Here is an 18,616-nt window from a genome sequence, read left to right on the forward strand (position 1 = left end):
CTTATCAACAATTCATCCACCAGTCTTTATTTCTATTTTGAGGTGATTCAGTGATTGCAGCCAATCTTCTTTCTTCTAGCAATTTTATAAGCAATATATGTGAAGGATGCCCAGTATACCGAGTCACTGATCAAGTAGGAAAAAATAATCAGACTTATTCTTATATACTGGTACTTGCTTAGTTATTTATCAATAGGTTAGAAAGTTACAGTTGTAACAGTTCATCCACCAGTCTTCGTTTTTCTTTGTCCTTGGTGGCTGCCGATCTTCTTTATTCAGGCTTTCTAACATGTTTAAAACCAATATGATCGACTTGAAGGCTTTCTACCAAGTTTTTTTTTTTGAATCATATTATCCTTCTTACCATTAATTCTTGTCCTGTAACAAAATATGAAACCCACAATAGCATTACTGAACACCTTTTAGCTATACTTAAATTAATTACTTTAGAATTGCCTTCAAATTAGTATTAGTTAGATGAGAGAATTAGAATACGATCGAATATGTGTTGTGAAGCTATATTAGATTACGAAAGAGCTGATGACCACAACTCGAGCAACAGAATCAAAAGCAACTCCAGATAGTTAGGTTAATGTTTTCCAGAGCTAGCACATTTGCTTCACACTAATTTGTTTTGGACAAATTAAAGCTGCATGATGACAAAAAGTATCTTTCATGCAAATAATTGCTAGGCTTCCACCACCAACTGTAAACAATAAGAATAGATTCATGTGCTGCACATCAACATGAACTGATATAAGTTTCCTTGGCTCCTTGCAGAGAAATCTAACGTAATGCAAGTAGCTATAGACTTCACTTTTTTTTTTGGGTCCTTGACCCATAGCCCCAAAATGAGCAAAAATTATCCCATTTACCCCACCAACAGATTTTTGTTCCCACCTATCCAATTTAACACCAAATGACCATTTTGCCCTCAAATCAATTAATTAATTACATCCACGACCACTCTATCTCTCTCCTCCTCCTCCTATCTCTCTCTCTCTCTCTCTCTCTCTCCCCCCCCCCCCATCCAAAATCTGATTCCGGTGCCGGACATATCCAGCCACGCTCGAATAGCGCCTCGCTCAGCCCCACCGCAGATCAGTCCTCTCCGGCGAGATTCCCCGGAGCATCTCCAACTTGCCTTTCCTCCAGATCCTCAACGTCATCGAAAACAAGCTCACTGGCCTGCTCCCTTCGTCGATTTCCAGTCTTACCACAGCATCGATCGGCTCGGAATCGTCTCGTAGAAAATGTACAGACAGATAGCTAGCCTCACTGGTCCTCATGTACTGCCCCAAGTAAAGCTGCGCGACGCGATCTCACCGATCTTCGATCGCCGGAGACCGGCCTCGACAAGCTTTGGACGGTTTTCTTTCTGGAATTTCCAGAGCTGCGTGTAGACCTTGAAGGCGTTGTAGAAGTAGGCGTCGTACTCTTGCCTGAACAGAGACGAAGATTCGAAATTAACCATATTTGTGAATCGATTTTGAAGAAGAAGAAATGAATGGGGGACTGGGAGTACCTTTGCGGTGGTAAACTGTCCTTATTGAGACTCGGTTTCGATTTCAGAGTCGGATTTGGATTTGGACACTGAAACTCTGAAAGCGGTGCTGGAGTTGGGGTTGAGAGTTGAGACAGAGACTCAAAGCGAGAGTAAGAGAAAATTAAGCATTACTGGAATTGGATAGGGTTGCTGTAGATGCATTCGTACTGGAAGTACCGTGAATTGGTCAAGAAAAATGGTGAATGCCAAAAATTCTGATCAAGTCAAAAAAAATTGCATTAGCACATGAAGCTTGCAAATGGTGAATATGTAAGTGGATATTCTAAACCTTAAGTTTTGGTAAAATAGGGGAGAAGGCTTAGAATGAAAGAAAAAAGACAAAAATGAAGTTCTATTGGGGGGCAATAGACGTCTATTGGGGGGCAATAGACGTTTTGAATTAATATAATCTCCTTATTTTTTTCTTTAATAAAAGTTTTATTTATCTAAATTTAGAAAGATTAGTTCCAATTTCAGCGACCGAAAGTTCTATTGGGGAGCAATAGATGTCTATTGGGGGGTAATAGAAGTTTATTACCCGTCTATTGGGGGGCAATAGACATCTATTGGGGGGCAGTAGACCGAAAGTTCTATTGGGAGGCAATAGACGTCTATTGGGGGGCAATAGACGTCTATTGGGGGGCAATAGACGTCTATTAGGGGGCAATAGACCTCTATTGCCCCTCTATTTGGGGGCAATAGACATCTATTGGGGGGAAATAGATGTCTATAGGGGGCAATAGAGGTTTTTAGAAAAATCCGATGGGCGGCGGCCGGTGACCGGAATCCGGCGGCCGGTGACCGGAATCCGGCGGCCGGTGACCGGAATCCGGCGGCCGGTGACCGGATTCCGGCGAAAGTTGGCCGGATTCCGGCGACCGGTGACCGGATTCCGGCGACCGGTGACGGGCTCCGGCGAAGTCTCCTATGGTTTCTCTCTCTCTCTCTCTCTCTAAGTAACAAAAGGGTGAAGGGTAAAATGGTATTAAAAAAAAATTAAAAACAAAAAAAAAATCTTAATGGGGTATTAGGGAAGACTTCCTTAGAGTGTATTAGGTAAGAGGGAATTAAAAAAACTTAATGGGGTTAGTGGGAAAAAAATCCCTAGAAATGGGGTAAATGGACAAAAACCCTTTTTTTTTTTTTTTTTTTTGACAGAACGAGGTTAATTTATTGAAAGAAAAAGAAAAAAGAGTACGTAAAAACAAGTAAGCTAGGGGAAGACAACAACCTTATCCCTCGAAAAATTGAAGAGATATGCCTCTTCAAGAACAACTACAAACTAGCTAAATCGCAAATTAGGAAAACCTAAACGGTTACGAGCACAAAAAGAAATTGTAAATTGTGGAATCGAATCCCACCAATCATATCTGACAATAAAGCACCAAAATTAGCTAAAGCATTAGCAACTTGATTACCCTCTCTATAAATGTGTGAAGAAAGCAAGTGAATTTGAGAAATCCAATGAAGACAATTGCCTCACTCCACTTGAAGTTGTCAAGGCACCGTATGAGAAGAGCGAAGGAATGTGAGAACAAGAGACGAATCAACTTCTAATCAAACATGCTTCCAGCCGTGAATCCAAGCCAACTCAATAGCTTTGATTTCGCCATTTTTTCAGCTGCAACTGAGCTTCAGATATCTAAATTGGAGGAGAAATTAAGCACCAAGAACCTCACCCTTATAGTCTCGAAAAACTCCACCACAACCCGCACTAGGTGAGTTCATTTTCCATGCCCCATTCATATTAATTTTAACCCAATCAATTAAAGGAGTGCAGGTAGACTTCACTTACTTCAATAAGTAGCGCTTAAATTACACGGTTTCGAAACCAGTGGATCCTCTTTCCCCTGCGTATTTGAATCAGAGACTTCAGCACAGGGATGATAGCTAATATTAAAAACATGCCACACATTACCGTGAGCACAATATCAACCGAATTTGTACCAAATATAAATTCAAACAAATTTCCGTGACTACGTCTCGGCTGCACTGCTAATGTGCCCGAAAAAAATGCAACCACCATTCCTCCAATAGAATACTGAATGAGACTTGATGGTGTGGGTAGATGGATGGATAACACAGTTATCGGAGTTGATTCGTTATAGATTGCAAGAATTGAGATGTAGAAGGACGCTGCATTGAAAAACTGAAACACTTTGAAAGCGGCCTTGTCATATAAAATAGGCATTCCATCGTCTTTAAATCCTCCAGGCACGCTGGTGAAAGATGCTGCAAACGTGACAGTTGCAATGAGCGTTGCAACAAGTAGTTTGGTGTCATCTCTTTCTAAGGCATTACGATCATCCGGAGGAGCCTGCAGCTGGTTTTCTCTGATCTTGTCTGTGTCCTTCTCTAGTGGTTCCACTTTGTCGACGTCACGACTGATTTGTTGTTGGAAAAATGGCACGCCAACAGAGCACCCCAGGTTGTGCAAAACCATACCATGGCGAATTGTTTCCTTTAAACATCAAAAAAGCACTCTTTTAGTCTTTAAAGACGGATGAAATGACTTAAAGGTAATTAGTACTTGTTGTGTTGCATACCTGTTCACCAATAATATTGTCACCAAGAAACATGTCGGTGGGCATCGAGAATTCCTTATTAATAGCAATCATGTCCACTCTCCGATCGCCAGACAGAACTTTTATGATTTTATCATTTTGGTGAAGGGCAGCTAAGTGCAAGGGAGTGTTTCCATCTTTATCTGCTTCGTTTATAATCGCCGCAAGCTTAGGCGTCTTCAATATGTACTCCACAACATTAACTCTTGCTCCTAATACTGCAGCATGTAAAGCCGTTTGGTCTTTGTCATTCAGCAGATCACAAATATCGGGCCGCCACCGAAACAGCTCCTCCATTATTTTGGTGTGGCCAGCATGGGCTGCTACATGGAGAGCTGACATTCCAGAGTTGTCTAAGATGTAAGATGCAGAACTATCGCATTGCATTAGCACTCTAGTCGCTTCAAGGTTCCCTCTAAATGCTGCATAGTGTAACGGTGTCCAGCCAAGTGCATCGACATTTTTAATCATCTCAGGATTTTTGGACACCATAGTCCTCACAATGCCTAGCATATATTACATTGAAAAATTAGATCTAAGCAGTACTATACTCTCAACCACTAAAAATATTACAAGTCCAAACTTGAACAAAGAAGGCATTCCTTTTAATAGAAACTATTCACTTAATGTATGGGATTACTGAAAACCCAAAAGGGTTCTAAACTTTTCGTTGAATAAAAAGTTAAAATCAAATTCACCCTTTCCAAGATTACAACTGGCAAGCAAATCCAAGAAGCGTAAAAATAAACTGCGTACGCATATGTAAGGGGATTATGTAGAAAACTACCTTTGCTGGTGAGGTTGCTGCGAGTTACAGCGGCGTGCAAAGCCGTCACACCATTAGTCCCTCGAAAAGAAGGACACACCGGAGACTCGTTCAACAGATAAAGAGCGATTTCTGCAGACCCCTTCCTAGCAGCCAAGAACAAAACAGATTCATCTGCCCTGTTAGTCAAACAACACAGTTCAGGATCGGCTTCCATTAACATAACCACCACTCCAAGATGACCGTACCGCACAGCCACATGCAGAGCCGTATCCATTTCTATATTCGTCCTCCGAAGTAGCGGCCTTCGATGACAGCTTTCCTCATCAGCCCCTCTTATGTGCAGCGCTTTCGCCTGATCGATAAGGAACTCGATTATTTCATCACAGCCTACTCTAGCGGCCACGTGCAGAGGAGTGTCGCCCTTTTTGTTGGCCGCCCAAAACAGAGCTGGAGAATAGTGATTCGGGACTTGTCTGAAAAATTCATTGTGTTTGAATTCGGCGGCGATGTGTAGAATGTTGTTGTCTTTAGGCGTTTTCTGAAGGAGAAGATCGTGGTTTAGTAATACGTCACCGTCTCTGATTCTTCTCAAGAAGCTGACATCTCCGAGCGTCGCCGCCTCATACAGGTAAGGATCCATGGTGGTTTTCGATGCCTCCTCCTACTCCTCCTATCTTATAATTCTTATCCCACCTATCAGTCGAGGCAACTAGTCGAATGAAGCAAAGGGGTGAGAGATTACAAGATGGGGGAAGAAGAAAGAACCAAATGACATGAGGGAGAAGAATGACGGCTTGATCTAGTTGAAAATCGAAATGTGGTACTGAAGACTGGTCAACTACCAAGAGGAGAGGTGTTTGACTTGATTTGACCTGACAGGAAATGGTCCGTCAATACTGGTAGCGATGCTGATTGATACATGTATCTACATTTCTCCCACTCACAAAACTAAGCAATGCACTGCTCTCCAGGGCCGCACGTCCCCGGTGAGTTAAGTTTTTTTTTTTTTTTTTTTTTTTTAAAAAAAAAAAAAAAAAAACATCTAGGCTACCCTAAGAAGGAATCCAGAATTTCAAAAAAAAAGAAGGAATCCAGATTTATTCAAAAAAAAAAAAAAAAAAGAAGGAATCCAGATACACATCTTTACTACTATAAATGAAGGCCCTCTTTTGGTGTCAAAGGGCTTCACCAAATTTTGAAGTACCTGTAATACCGTTCAATAACATAATTATCAAATTAAGTTTATAGAATATAAATAGATAAAAGTGTAATTAACCAAACTACCATTATTTTATGTCTAAAAAATAAATAACAATTATTCTTTTTAGTCGATTTATTTTCCATTAACATCATAATATCAGCCGCGAGAAACGCGGGTATTTTACTAGTAAGAAATAAATACATCGAAGAGCTATTGTGACAAGAGAAATTTTGATGATTTGATGTATTTATTTCTTGAGTTTTTCTATTGGAACCTCCAAATTTACTCACTTGACCTCTATGCTTTTTACACCTCCTATCAAATTTTTAAATACTAAATTTACTCACTAAACCTCACTAAAGTTCCTCAAATAACCTCACTCATAAACAAATTATTATCTTTAAAATAAAAACTTAGTCATTTCAATGATTTAATTACTCTATAAATCTTAACTACATATACATACCTTAATCAAACAACATGCATAAATCGTTTTTCCAATAAAATAAAATAAATAAAAAACACAAGGTATTGATTTTCAAAATTAATTTCAAATCAATAAGAAAATATCATGAACTATTCTATGGTTTTTTTTTTGTTTTTTTTTTTTTCTATTTTAGTTGTTAAAGACAATGAAGAAATCATTTTTTCTTAATGTTTATTTATTTTCTCTACTTTTTGTACCTCATGATTAATTATTAAATATATATATATATATATATATATATATATATATATATATATATATATATATATTTTATAACTGCTACTTTTTTTTTTTTTTTGCAAATATAATGGATAGACTTAGAGGGGTGTATTGTATATGGAATTAGTGGAACTTTTAAAGAAATCTATGGAATTTAAAAGTCTGGGTGTATTCAATATAGACTTTTAACAGTCCATGAAAGTCTTGAGGTATTCAATTAGGATTTTTAAAGACTTCATGAATTCCACCAAAATCTAGGAGTATTCAATTAGGACTTTTAAAAATGAATAAAAGTACAGAGGTATTCAAAATATCATTCATACTTATGGAATTAGAAAATCATGGATAATCATGGACTTTGTAGTGTTAACTATACATACCAAACTCCAATAATTTTCCAGCCTCCAGACCAAAGATTTCAAAAAGTCTATCAAAGTTTCCTCTTCAAAAAAAAAAAAAAAAGGTCTATCAAAGTTCTTCTCTCCACGCACGAAGAAGTTTGTCCTTCATCATCTCTCTTTCTTAATTTTTTGTCTTTTCTCTAATCTTTTATGAGGGTAAGGCTATGGTATGTTAATGTTTCTCATATATCAACTTTTTTATTACTTTGAGGACTCATTTTACCACTTTAAGGACTCATTTTATCACTTGAGAACTCATGTGGTAACTAAGAAAATTTACCACTTTAAGGACTCATGTTACTACTTTGAGGACTAATATTACTATTTTGAGGACTCATTTTACCACTTTAAGGCAATTGTATGCATGTCATACGTTAACATATTGTAGAATTTTCCCTTTTATGATATCAACCTTTTTTGATACCCAACATGTTCATTGTAGTTGTTGAATGTGATTTTTGTTTTTTTTTTTTCAATTGTGGTACTTTGAACCCTAATAGCAATAAAAATGATTTATGAAACCCTAAAACTCAAATATTGTGGTCTAACCCTAAGACCTTGAACCATACTAAATTTTATCTTATTAATTAATTATTCTCATTAATTTGAATTTATATTATAGTTCAAAAAAAGGTTGAACAATTGAATTTCAATTCATTGATTATAGATCAAGACATTGACCAATATTGCTATAATATATGTTAATCGGCGAAAACAAAATTGATGAGAATAATTAACCATAAACATCAAGTGATCTATATTGTATATTTATGTTGTTGGAAGATTAGGAATAAGAACAAACTCGCTAGACAGACTAACAATCATTTATTTGAGTCAATTTCTATTAGAAGATACTGGAGCATTGAAGAGACAACAAGTTATTATTTTGTTTTGTGTCTGAGCTGCATTTGTTTTAATTTTTTTTGTTTTTTGTTTTTGTTTGTTTGTTTTTTTTTTATTTTATATTTTGTACATCTTAGGAAATCTGTAGAAGTCATTCATAATAAAGTATATAGATTTTCATGAATCAATAAAAGTCTGTTGCTAAAATCAATGGTTTTAAGAAATCCATAACAGTCTATCAACTTTTTAAAGAGTCTGTGGACTTTTCAAAAAGTCTGTCATTTAAAAAAAGTTTGCACAAATCCAAATACAATACACCCCCCTTAGATTCAAGTCATAAATTATAATATGATATTTTGTTTTCCCTCACCAATATGTGTTCAACATATATATCAATATATCATACATTTTTATGTCACATTATCTTAATTATATTTTTAATTCTTATTAAATATATATGAATGCTTTAATGAGTATGTAGTGAATTGGAAAATGAAAATAGATAAGGGAAATAATAAAGAATACAATCTAATATTATTGAATTGGAAAGTCTACATAAAATAAATATAATATTTTTTTGATATAATTATTGTCCTTAATAGTCATTTTATAGTAGGTTATATATGTCATTTAATAATTCATAATAGAGTGAGGTCAAGTGAGCAGATTTGGAGGTCCCAATAGAAACACTCTTATTTCTTATGTATCAATTTAGGTGGATAAAAAAAAATTTGATGATTTCGATATTGATTTATATTATGAAATTTGAGGGTAATTTAGGTAGCTGATGGTGGTTGTGAGGTTCACATCTCCTCCTCGAGTCATGAATGTAGCTGATGGTGGTTGTGAGGTTCACATCTCCTCCTCGAGTCATGAATGTCTGATATGAGAGTATGTGATTGAAAATGTGTAATTCAAAATAATCAAAAAGAAAATCAAACAATGAAAACTAGGGTTTTTTGCACCAACAGTGTCTGGAGACTTGAGTGACTGACAATATGATACCCGAACTTACAAAGTTATCAAAGTGATACCCAAACTCAATTTTTCGTATCTCCGTCGTACCTACGTCAAATTGTTGTCACTGAGCCGTTATGTGTGATGCACGTGAGGTACAAAATAGAGGTAAAAAGACTGATTTGCCCTGTAACTAACATTTTAAATATTTTTAATAAAAAGATCTATTTACCTTTAATTTTTAATTAATTTTTTTTTACCCTTCCACCTCTCGTCTTCTTCCTCTCCCCTCAGTCAACGACTCTCTCTAAAACGACTGACTTCGCTCGCCGATTTGTCCCGCAAAAACACCTCAGTCCTCCTCGATTTCAGCCACACGACCCCGACAAAAGGATAGGCGGGGGCGCACTCCATCGCCAATTTCAGATCTCCAACGAGCGATGCTTCCAGAAAACTCTGTCCGCCATTCTGGAGGACAGAATTGAAATTGGGATTGGGATTTGGATTTGGGTTGGGTTCTCTGTAAATTTTGACGATGGAGGGGATCGGTTATTAGATCTCAAAGCGGGACTTGAGCTCGAGGAAGGAGGAGGACGGAGAGATTGTCTATATCATTGCTTGCTGGTCTTGTTGTTTGAAGAATTGATGGACTTTCAATAATGGATAATTATGGAGATCTGCAATCAGTTGCCAAAGTTTCAAGAGTCTTGCTTTCTTTTCATGGCATGTTCTGTTCATTGTTTAATTGTCAAATGTGATAGATGGAGAATCTAATAAGTGAATTGCAAGCTAATTCTGAATTTCTCCTTGCGACCGGAACGGATTCCAAAAATACCAATTGTTTTAGTACTAGTTTCCACTTTCCAGAATACCTTGGTTCTTCTTGCTTTTATGGAATGGGATTTGGATGCAGAGTTAGTTTAGAATACCTTAGTTTGAATACCTTAGTTTAGAATTTCCTTCAAATTAGTATTAGATGAGAGAATTAGAATACAAATTCGTGTTGTGAAGCTATGTTAGATTATAAAAGAGTTGATGACCACAGCTCGAGCAACAGAATCAAAAGCAACTCCAAATAGTTAGGTTGATGTTTTCGATCCAGAGCTAACACATCTGCTTCTCACTAATTGTTCTGGATAAAGCTGCATGATGACCACCTTGATGTGTGAAGTATAAAGTATTTACATGCAGATATATAATGGCTAGGCTTCCACAAGTCCACAAGCAACTGTAAAAAAAAAAAGAATAGATCCATGTGCTGCACATCAACATGAACATGGTTTCCTTTTGCAGAGACAAAACTAATATAGTGCAGGTAGACTTTACTTCAATTAGTAGCGCCATTAAATTACACGGTTTCGGAGCCAGTGGATCCTCTTTCCTCTGCTTATTTGAATCAGAGACTTCAGCACAGGGATGATGGCTAATATTAATAAAATGCCACAAATTACCGCCAGCACAATATCAACCCAACTTGTACCAAACAAAAATTCTAGCAAATTTCCATCGTAGTGTCTCGGCTGCACAGCTAACGTGCCTGAAAAAAATGCAACCACCATTCCTCCAATTGAATACTGAATGAGACTTGATGGTGTGGGTAGATGGATGGATAACACAGTTATCGGAGTTGATTCGTTATAGATTGCAAGAATTGAGATGTAGAAGGACACTGCATTGAAGAACTGAAACACTTTGAAAGTCGCCTTGTCATATAAAACAGGCATTCCGTCGTCCTTAAATCCTCCAGGCACATTGGTGAACGAAGCTGCAAATGTGACGGTTGCAATCAGCGTTGCTACAAGTAGTTTGGTGTCATTTCTTTTCAAGGCATTACGATCATCGGAAGGAGCTTGCTGTTGGTTTTCTCTGGTCTTGTCTATATCCTTGTCCGGTGGTTCCAATTTGTCGAAGTCACGACTGATTTGTTGTTGGAAAAATGGCACACCAACGGAGCACCCCAGGTTGTGCAAAACCGTACCACTGCGAATTGTTTCCTTAAAAAGATTCAGAAAGCACACTCTTTAGTCTTTAGAAGACATAGAAAACAACTTAATGCTTAGTATTTGGTGTGTTACATACCTGTTCACCAATATTGTCACCAAGAAACATGTCAATGGGCTTCGAGAAATCCTTATTAATAGCAATCATGTCCACTCTACGATCGCCTGACAGAACTTTGATGATTTTATCATTTTGCTGAAGGGCAGCCAAGTGCAAAGGAGTGTTTCCATCTTTATCTGCTTCGTTTATAATCGCTGCAAGCTTAGGCGTCTTCAATATGTACTCCACAACATTAACTTGTGCTCCTAATACTGCCGCATGTAAAGCCGTTTGGCCTTTGTCACTCAGCAGATCACAAATATCAGGCCGCCACCGAATCAGTTCTTCCATTATCTTGGTGTGGCCGGCATGGGCTGCTACATGGAGAGCTGACATTCCAGAGTTGTCTAAGATGTAAGATGCAGAACTATCACAATGCATTAGGACTCTAGTCGCTTCAAGGTTCCCTCTAAATGCTGCATAGTGTAACGGTGTCCAGCCAAGTGCATCGACGTTTTTAATCATCTCAGGATTTTTGGACACCATAGTCCTCACAATACCTAGCATATATTACATTCTAAAATTAGAGCTAATTAGCGGGTACTATACTCTCAACCACTAAAATTACAAGTCCAAACCTGAACAAAGAGGGCATTCCTTTTAACAGGAACTATTCACTAGGACTAAACATATATTAATGTATGGGTTTAATGAAAAACCAAAAGGTTTCTAAACTTTTAGTTGAATAATAAGTCAAAATCAAATTTACTCTTTTTAAGATTACAACTGGCAAGCAAATCCTAGAAAAGTGAAAATAAACTATGCATATATAATTGAGGGGATCATGTAGAAAACTACCTTTGCTGGTGAGGTTGCTGCGAGTTACAGCGGCGTGCAAAGCCGTCACACCATTAGTCCCTCGAAAACAAGGACACACCGGAGACTCGTTCAACAGATTAAGAGCAATCTCTGCAGACCCCTTCCTAGCAGCCAAGAACAAAACCGATTCATCTGCCCTGTTAGTCAAACAACACAGTTAAGGATCGGCTTCCATTAACAGAACCACCACTCCAAGATGACCGTACCGCACAGCCACATGCAGAGCCGTATCCATTTCTAAATTCGTCATCCGAAGTAGCGGCTTTCGATGACAGCTTTCCTCATCAGCTCCTCTTATGTGCAGCGCTTTCGCCTGATCGATAAGGAACTCTACTATTTCATCACAGCCTACTCTAGCGGCCACGTGCAGAGGAGTGTCGCCCTTTTTGTTGGCAGCCCAAAACAGAGCAGGAGAATAATGACTCGGGACTTGTCTGAAAAACTCAATCTGTTTGAATTCGGCGGCGATGTGAAGGATGTTGTTGTCTTTAGGCGTTTTCTGAAGGAGAAGATCGTGGTTTAGTAATACGTCGCCGTCTCTGATTCTTCTCATGAAGCTGACATCTCCGAGCGTCGCCGCCTCATACAGGTAAGGATCCATGGTGGTTATCGATGCCTCCTCCTAGTCCTATCTTGTGATTCTTATCTCACCAACCAGTTGAGGCTAGACCTTAGTTATTACTAGTCGAATGAATCAAAGGGGTGAGAGCTTACGAGATTGGGGAAGAAGTAAGAACCAAATGACATGAAGAATAAGGACTTGATTTAGTTGAAAACTGAAATGGGGCACTGGAGACTGGTCAACTACGTACCAAGAGGAGAGGTGTTTGACTTGACTTCACAGAGAAGAGAGGAAATGGTCGGTCAATACTGGCAGCGATGCTGATTGATACATGTATCTACATTTCTCCCTCTCAAAACCAAGCAATTGACTGGAGATGGGCCGCACGTATGCGGAACACTGTCCACGAATGAGCCTTTAAAAAAAAAAAAATTATACAATTCATCTCGACTGGCCTAAGAATTAAGCAATCCAGATAGTTTACGATCTTACATAAGAAATAAACACATCAATGAGTCATTGTGGCAAGAGAAATTTTATCGATATATCCTTAAATACTTAATACACACCTCAGTTTTTCTACATTCAAAATGGATTCCTAATTCAAAATGGATTCCTAACTTTTCATATTTTCTTGACTACCAACAGTTCTACGTTACAAAAATTTTAGGGGGGTGAAATTTGCAACCCCAAAATTGCAAACCACACCTCATTTCAATTTTTTAATAATATTTCATTCCAAGTCTTTTTGCACTTCCTAAAATACCCTCAAAAGTCAGATTTTCTTTTTCTTCTTTTTGAGTCTTTTCTTCCCTCTCTCTCTCTGTCGTTCTCTTCTCCAAAATCACGACAACTCTTCCTCTTCTCTCTTTCTTCTCCAATGTGGCTCAGTTGACAGGGCTCGACGCCATGAAGCTGATCGGAATGATAGTCAAGGTGGCGGCCACGGCGAGAATGCACAAGAAGAACTACAGGCAATTTGCGTCGCATCTGAAGCTGATCGGGAATTTATTGGAGCAACTCAAGATCTCGGAGCTCAAGAGGTATCCGGAGACTCGAGAGCCTTTGGAGCAGCTGGAGGAGGCTCTGAGGAGGTCATACATTTTGGTCAACAGCTGTCAAGACCGGAGCTATTTGTATCTGCTTGCCATGGGATGTAATGGAGGATCGGAGATGGCATGAGTATAAGCTTCGCTCGAGGATCGGAGATGGTCGGAGACGAAGAATACAGATGTAATGGAGGTCGGAGAGGGCCGAAAATTGCCCAGAGATTGTCGGAAATTAGCCGAAGAGTTATTGCAGAAACAAAAATGCAGAGTTCAAATTCACCATCGACCAATCATGGTAAGGTTGACAATGAGGACGTGATGATGTATTGGGAACCAATAATTAAGATGCAAGATGAGGAAGAGGTCGGTGAATTTGGCCGGAGATGGCTGGGCTTTGCTGGACACGGCCAGAATTGATTGGGATTGGCCGTCGAAAAGCAACTTGGAGCGGCCCAGAATTGGCAAGTGACCTAATCGAACAGAACGAGCGCAAGCATCAGCAGCTCCCCAGCCCTCGATCCGCCACCACTTTCCACATCGACGACGGCGACGTCGACCACCACCGCCACCACCGCGAAATACGACGTCATTTCGCCTCATCTTCTTCATCTTCATCCCTCTCTTCGTCCTCATCCTCTTCTTCACCACCGAAATCAAGAGCCTCTTCTTCTCCCACCTCTCCGTCCCTCTCTCCGATTCCCTCTCCGATAAGCTCCGCGAGTCTGAATTGCGAGCTCTCTTCTTGCTCCACCAGCAGCAGCTCAGTCTCTTCGGCCTCTGGAACCAAACGCATCCCAATTCCACTTCAAATCACTCCAATTCCGAACTCCAGGATTTCAAATCCTCGATTTTGAGGTAGATTTCGTTGAACAAGGAGATTCAGAAGGTGTTGTTATCTCCGCACAGCTCCGGGAACTCATCATCGGAATCCGAAGATTTCCGGGATCCGAGCATCCTCGGCGATCGGTGCGGAGTAGTGGACCAGCGGTTTTCGGAGAGAAGAACAATCAAGTGGAAGCCTAATTCTGATAAGTACTTGTTGGCTATTTGCGTTTCGGGCCAAATGTCCAACCATTTGATCTGCTTAGAGAAGCATATGTTCTTCGCAGCATTGCTTAACCGGGTTTTGGTGATTCCTAGCCCTAAAGTGGATTACCAGTACAACACTGTGTTGGATATTGAGCACATTAACAAATGCATAGGGAGAAGAAAGAGAGAAGAGGAAGAGTTGTCGTGATTTTGGAGAAGAGAACGAGAGAGAGAGAGAGAGAAGAAAAGACCCAAAAAGAAGAAAAAGAAAATCTGACTTTTAAAGGTATTTTAGGAAGTGCAAAAAGACTTGGGATGAAATATTATTAAAAAATTGAAATGGGGTGTGGTTTGCAATTTTGGGGGTGCAAATTTCACCCCCCAAATTTTATGATTGTTTACATTGTTTCATGGTAATAGAGAGAATAAATAAAAACCATTTTCATATGAACCCTAATCGGAATCTTCTTTTGCAAGTTTGACTATCAATAATTCTGCATTACAAAATTATTATGATTGCACATGGTTTATGATAAATACTGTAGAGAAAATGAAAAACTAAAAATCATGTTGTTATAAACTCTAGGGAGAATATCACAAATTATCACTCAACTATGACTCATTCGACACTTTGGTCATTCACTATTCAAATATTTAGAAAAATGACCATTTAAAAAAAAAATTCTTTTTAAATGAAGGCATAGCCAATATATTGATCTCAAGCCAGAATGACCATTACATATCATTTCGCTGCCATTACTAAACAGACAAGAAGTTGTTGTAGTACCACGTTGATACATAGGGATAGACAATTCATTAAACAATCAATGCTCACTTAATAGAAGCAAGCCTATAAGCTATAATAACTACGATATAGCAAATAGGCAAAGTACCTAAAACTCATTAGCACTCACTAAACTAACGAGCATAGGTCCCTAGAAAAGTAGGAAATTATTAGACTAAAATACACTAACTAAAATAAGAAGTTCAAGCCACAAAGGACAGCCCACCCAAGGCCCAACAAGCTGGGTCTAGCCTCATCCAAATCCCCACAGTCTGTGCTCACAGAAGATTCGCCGCCGCCGTGACCGTTTCAACCATTACCGCACCTACACGCCGCGAACTGCCATTCTGCCTCTAAAAAGACTACCAATGTGTGCCTTCACCTATAGCACAAAGGAAGACCAGCAAAATAGGCAGAACCCGACACCGAAAACCGGTATGGATCACTACCTCCAAGCCACCAAAATCTCATCAATGGTGCCCTTGCTGCCAAGCTACTGTCGTCTAGAAATCGCACCAGACCACCATCGACCTTGCCTTCTCAAAACAGTGCACACGAACACGCCAGCGCAAAGCTGCAACGATCTGAACAAGCCCAAAATCACCACTGTCAAAGCCTCAAGCAAATAGGTCCATAGGACAAAACACCATAGTCTGTTCATCACCCGTCCGGCAGCATCAAAATGACGGAGGGATGACGTTGGAGACACCACCGGACAAGAGTTGAAGATGTCGTAGAGGCGCCGCCTTGATTTGAGAGAGAGAGAGAGAGTCTTAGGATTTACCTGAGGTACATATTTTTTTTGGGCCTTATATTGATTTGTAACCTATGTTTTAGAAGTTATTGAAATATGACCTTATATTGTGTTGAAAAGTCTTAAAAGCCCTTTCTTTAATACTCACTGACACTGACTCTACTCTAGTTTGGCTCTCTTTTCTTTCTTTTCCCTTCCCACAAAATTCAGAGATGAAAATTTCTGTTTGGCTCCAATTTCGCTGCAGCTGGTCAACAGTCTCTTTTCTTGCGCGGGCGTGCCAGCACCGTTCGGGTGCGGTCGTCGGGGGTGTCCCTTGACCTGACTTCTTTCAAGCGATTGTAGACGAGGAGAGCACCAACCTCGTCGCGGGATTCTTTGTGCCTCGTGGTGAGGACTTTGCTGAAGTTTCTTCTTGTTCACAAGTCGATACTCAATATTGCAGATTGAGCAGAGCGAAATCACCGGGAAGTATTGAGATCTTGCTAAAGCGTGACTTTAGCTTGGCTGGGTTGCTAGGGCATTACCCTTGCTTGGCTGGTTCTGTAACCGTTGTGGTCGCGGCACTACCGTCGGCTCCCGAGGAGACTAGGACCGAAGCACGTTGACAGAGGGTTTGGTGGCACTGAAAGTCGGCTTCTGAGAAGACTAGGACTAGGAGTGTGATCACCGGTAAGAGAAAGAGAAGGAGAGGAGTTGCTCTTAGAGAGGTTTGCTCTAGAGAGAACTTAGATCATCTTAGAGATGTTTTGATGTTGTATGTGAATGTGTGTTGAATGTGTCTTGGTGTCGGTGTTTGGTCGTGGTACTACAATCGGCTCTCGAGGAGACTAGGACCGAAGTACGTTGACAGAGGGTTTAGTGGCACTGAAAGTCGGCTTCTGAGAAGACTAGGACTAGGAGTGTGATCACCGGTAAGAGAAAGAGAAGGAGAGGAGTTGCTCTTAGAGAGGTTGCTCTAGAGAGAACTTAGATCATCTTAGAGATGTTTTGATGTTGTGAATGTGAATGTGTCTTTGTGTTTGGTCGTGGTACTACAATCGGCTCTCTAGGAGACTAGGACCGAAGTACGTTGACAGAGGGTTTAGTGGCACTGAAAGTCGGCTTCTGAGAAGACTAGGACTAGGAGTGTGATCACCGGTAAGAGAAAGAGAAGGAGAGGAGTTGCTCTTAGAGAGGTTGCTCTAGAGAGAACTTAGATCATCTTAGAGATGTTTTGATGTTGTGAATGTGAATGTGTCTTTGTGTTTGGTCGTGGTACTACAATCGGCTCTCTAGGAGACTAGGACCGAAGTACGTTGACAGAGGGTTTAGTGGCACTGAAAGTCGGCTTCTGAGAAGACTAGGACTAGGAGTGTGATCACCGGTAAGAGAAAGAGAAGGAAAGGAGTTGCTCTTAGAGAGGTTTGCTCTAGAGAGAACTTAGATCATCTTAGAGATGTTGTTGTTGTATGTGAATGAGTGTGTTAGAATGAGAGGAGAAGGTGTTTATATAGGGAAGAAAAAGAAGAGTGAAATGATGAGTGGAAGAAAAATAATGAAAGTAGATCTAAGTTCACTTGTAAAATATGGAAAAGATAGAGAAAAGATGAAATGAAAGCAAAGCATGAAGGTGCAGCAACATGGAAGTGGTGATGATCTATTAAAGAGATTGTAGAAGAAAAATATATCCAAGGAAAAAGAGAAAAGCATCTAGCTTTCTTCATGTGGGTAGGAAACATGAACATGTGAAAATTGAGCTGGTTTTAGGTCAGTTTCTGCCCCTTTATTCCTTCAGTTATTTCTCCAACAAGACTTCATTATATGCCTTCGACTTCTTCATATGAAATGTTCCACTATGAGTGTAGATCATCCTGACAAATTTTCAGAGCTTTATTCCATGCGGTTGGACTGGAAATGCTGCTGGACCTCTTACAGGTCCAGTTTTCCAGTTTTTCTTCTGTAGAAAATTGGACTGATTGTTTGAAGGCCTTCCACTCAAAAAAATCTCTGGAACTCTTCATAAGAAATGATCCTTGGTCTGTCTAGAATGGATCTGCAGAGTTTCAGCTCATTTCAAGGTCATTTAGTCAGTCTGCCGCCCCTCCTTCCTTGTTTAGCTCGGTTTCTCCTAGCCGAAGTAGGAAAATGTGCTAAAGTTAACTTTTCATGCTTCCATGCTTCCATAGTAGGCTTTATTTAGCCTCTAAATATATATTTCGAGCTTGTCGACAATATATAGCTTGAGCCACTGACATTGGCTCAATTTCTCCAACACATGCCTTGTCAGGCCAAAATGTTCATTTTGGGTCCAAACAATTTCATCAATCTCTTGTTTTTTATTCTAGAACATTTATCAATTATGATGTCACAGATTCAAGCAGTATACTAATATGGTATGCTAATATACAAAATAGAAAAAGGTCATCGAGGAAGCCCTAAACCAATCATAAACCAAATCTTCAGTCGAACTTCATCGCTTAAACTTAACCATGACTACCAAGACTAAACTTTGGTTGTTAGACAACAAGCTATGTAAAAAAGTTTAATTCT

General features: G+C 39.4%; 1 protein-coding gene and 1 pseudogene across 1 annotated transcript; both read right to left on the reverse strand.

Annotated features, from left to right (window-relative positions):
- Positions 1-3,308: 3,308 nt before the first annotated feature.
- LOC133732316 (ankyrin repeat-containing protein At5g02620-like) lies at positions 3,309-5,741 on the reverse strand. The gene is made up of 3 exons (XM_062159845.1): positions 4,898-5,741; positions 4,093-4,616; positions 3,309-4,007 (listed from the first exon to the last, which is right to left on the reverse strand). Exons 1-3 carry the CDS (start codon positions 5,517-5,519, stop codon positions 3,357-3,359), a joined length of 1,797 nt encoding a protein of 598 aa, XP_062015829.1. The 5' UTR covers positions 5,520-5,741; the 3' UTR covers positions 3,309-3,356.
- A 4,294-nt stretch (positions 5,742-10,035) lies between these two features.
- On the reverse strand, positions 10,036-12,651 carry LOC133728529 (ankyrin repeat-containing protein At5g02620-like; annotated as a pseudogene).
- Positions 12,652-18,616: the final 5,965 nt, after the last annotated feature.

Source organism: Rosa rugosa, chromosome 2, assembly GCF_958449725.1.
Source record: "Rosa rugosa chromosome 2, drRosRugo1.1, whole genome shotgun sequence".
In the NCBI taxonomy this organism is placed as follows: Eukaryota; Viridiplantae; Streptophyta; class Magnoliopsida; order Rosales; family Rosaceae; genus Rosa; species Rosa rugosa.

Coding starts and splice junctions, on each gene's coding strand:
- LOC133732316 (XM_062159845.1), bottom strand. CDS start 5,519: ATGGATCCTTACCTGTATGAGGCGGCGACGCTCGGAGATGTCAGCTTC. Junction 4,617..4,897: donor CAGCAACCTCACCAGCAAAG/GTAGTTTTCTAC, acceptor AATATATGCTAG/GCATTGTGAGGACTATGGTG. Junction 4,008..4,092: donor ACAATATTATTGGTGAACAG/GTATGCAACACA, acceptor TGATGTTTAAAG/GAAACAATTCGCCATGGTAT.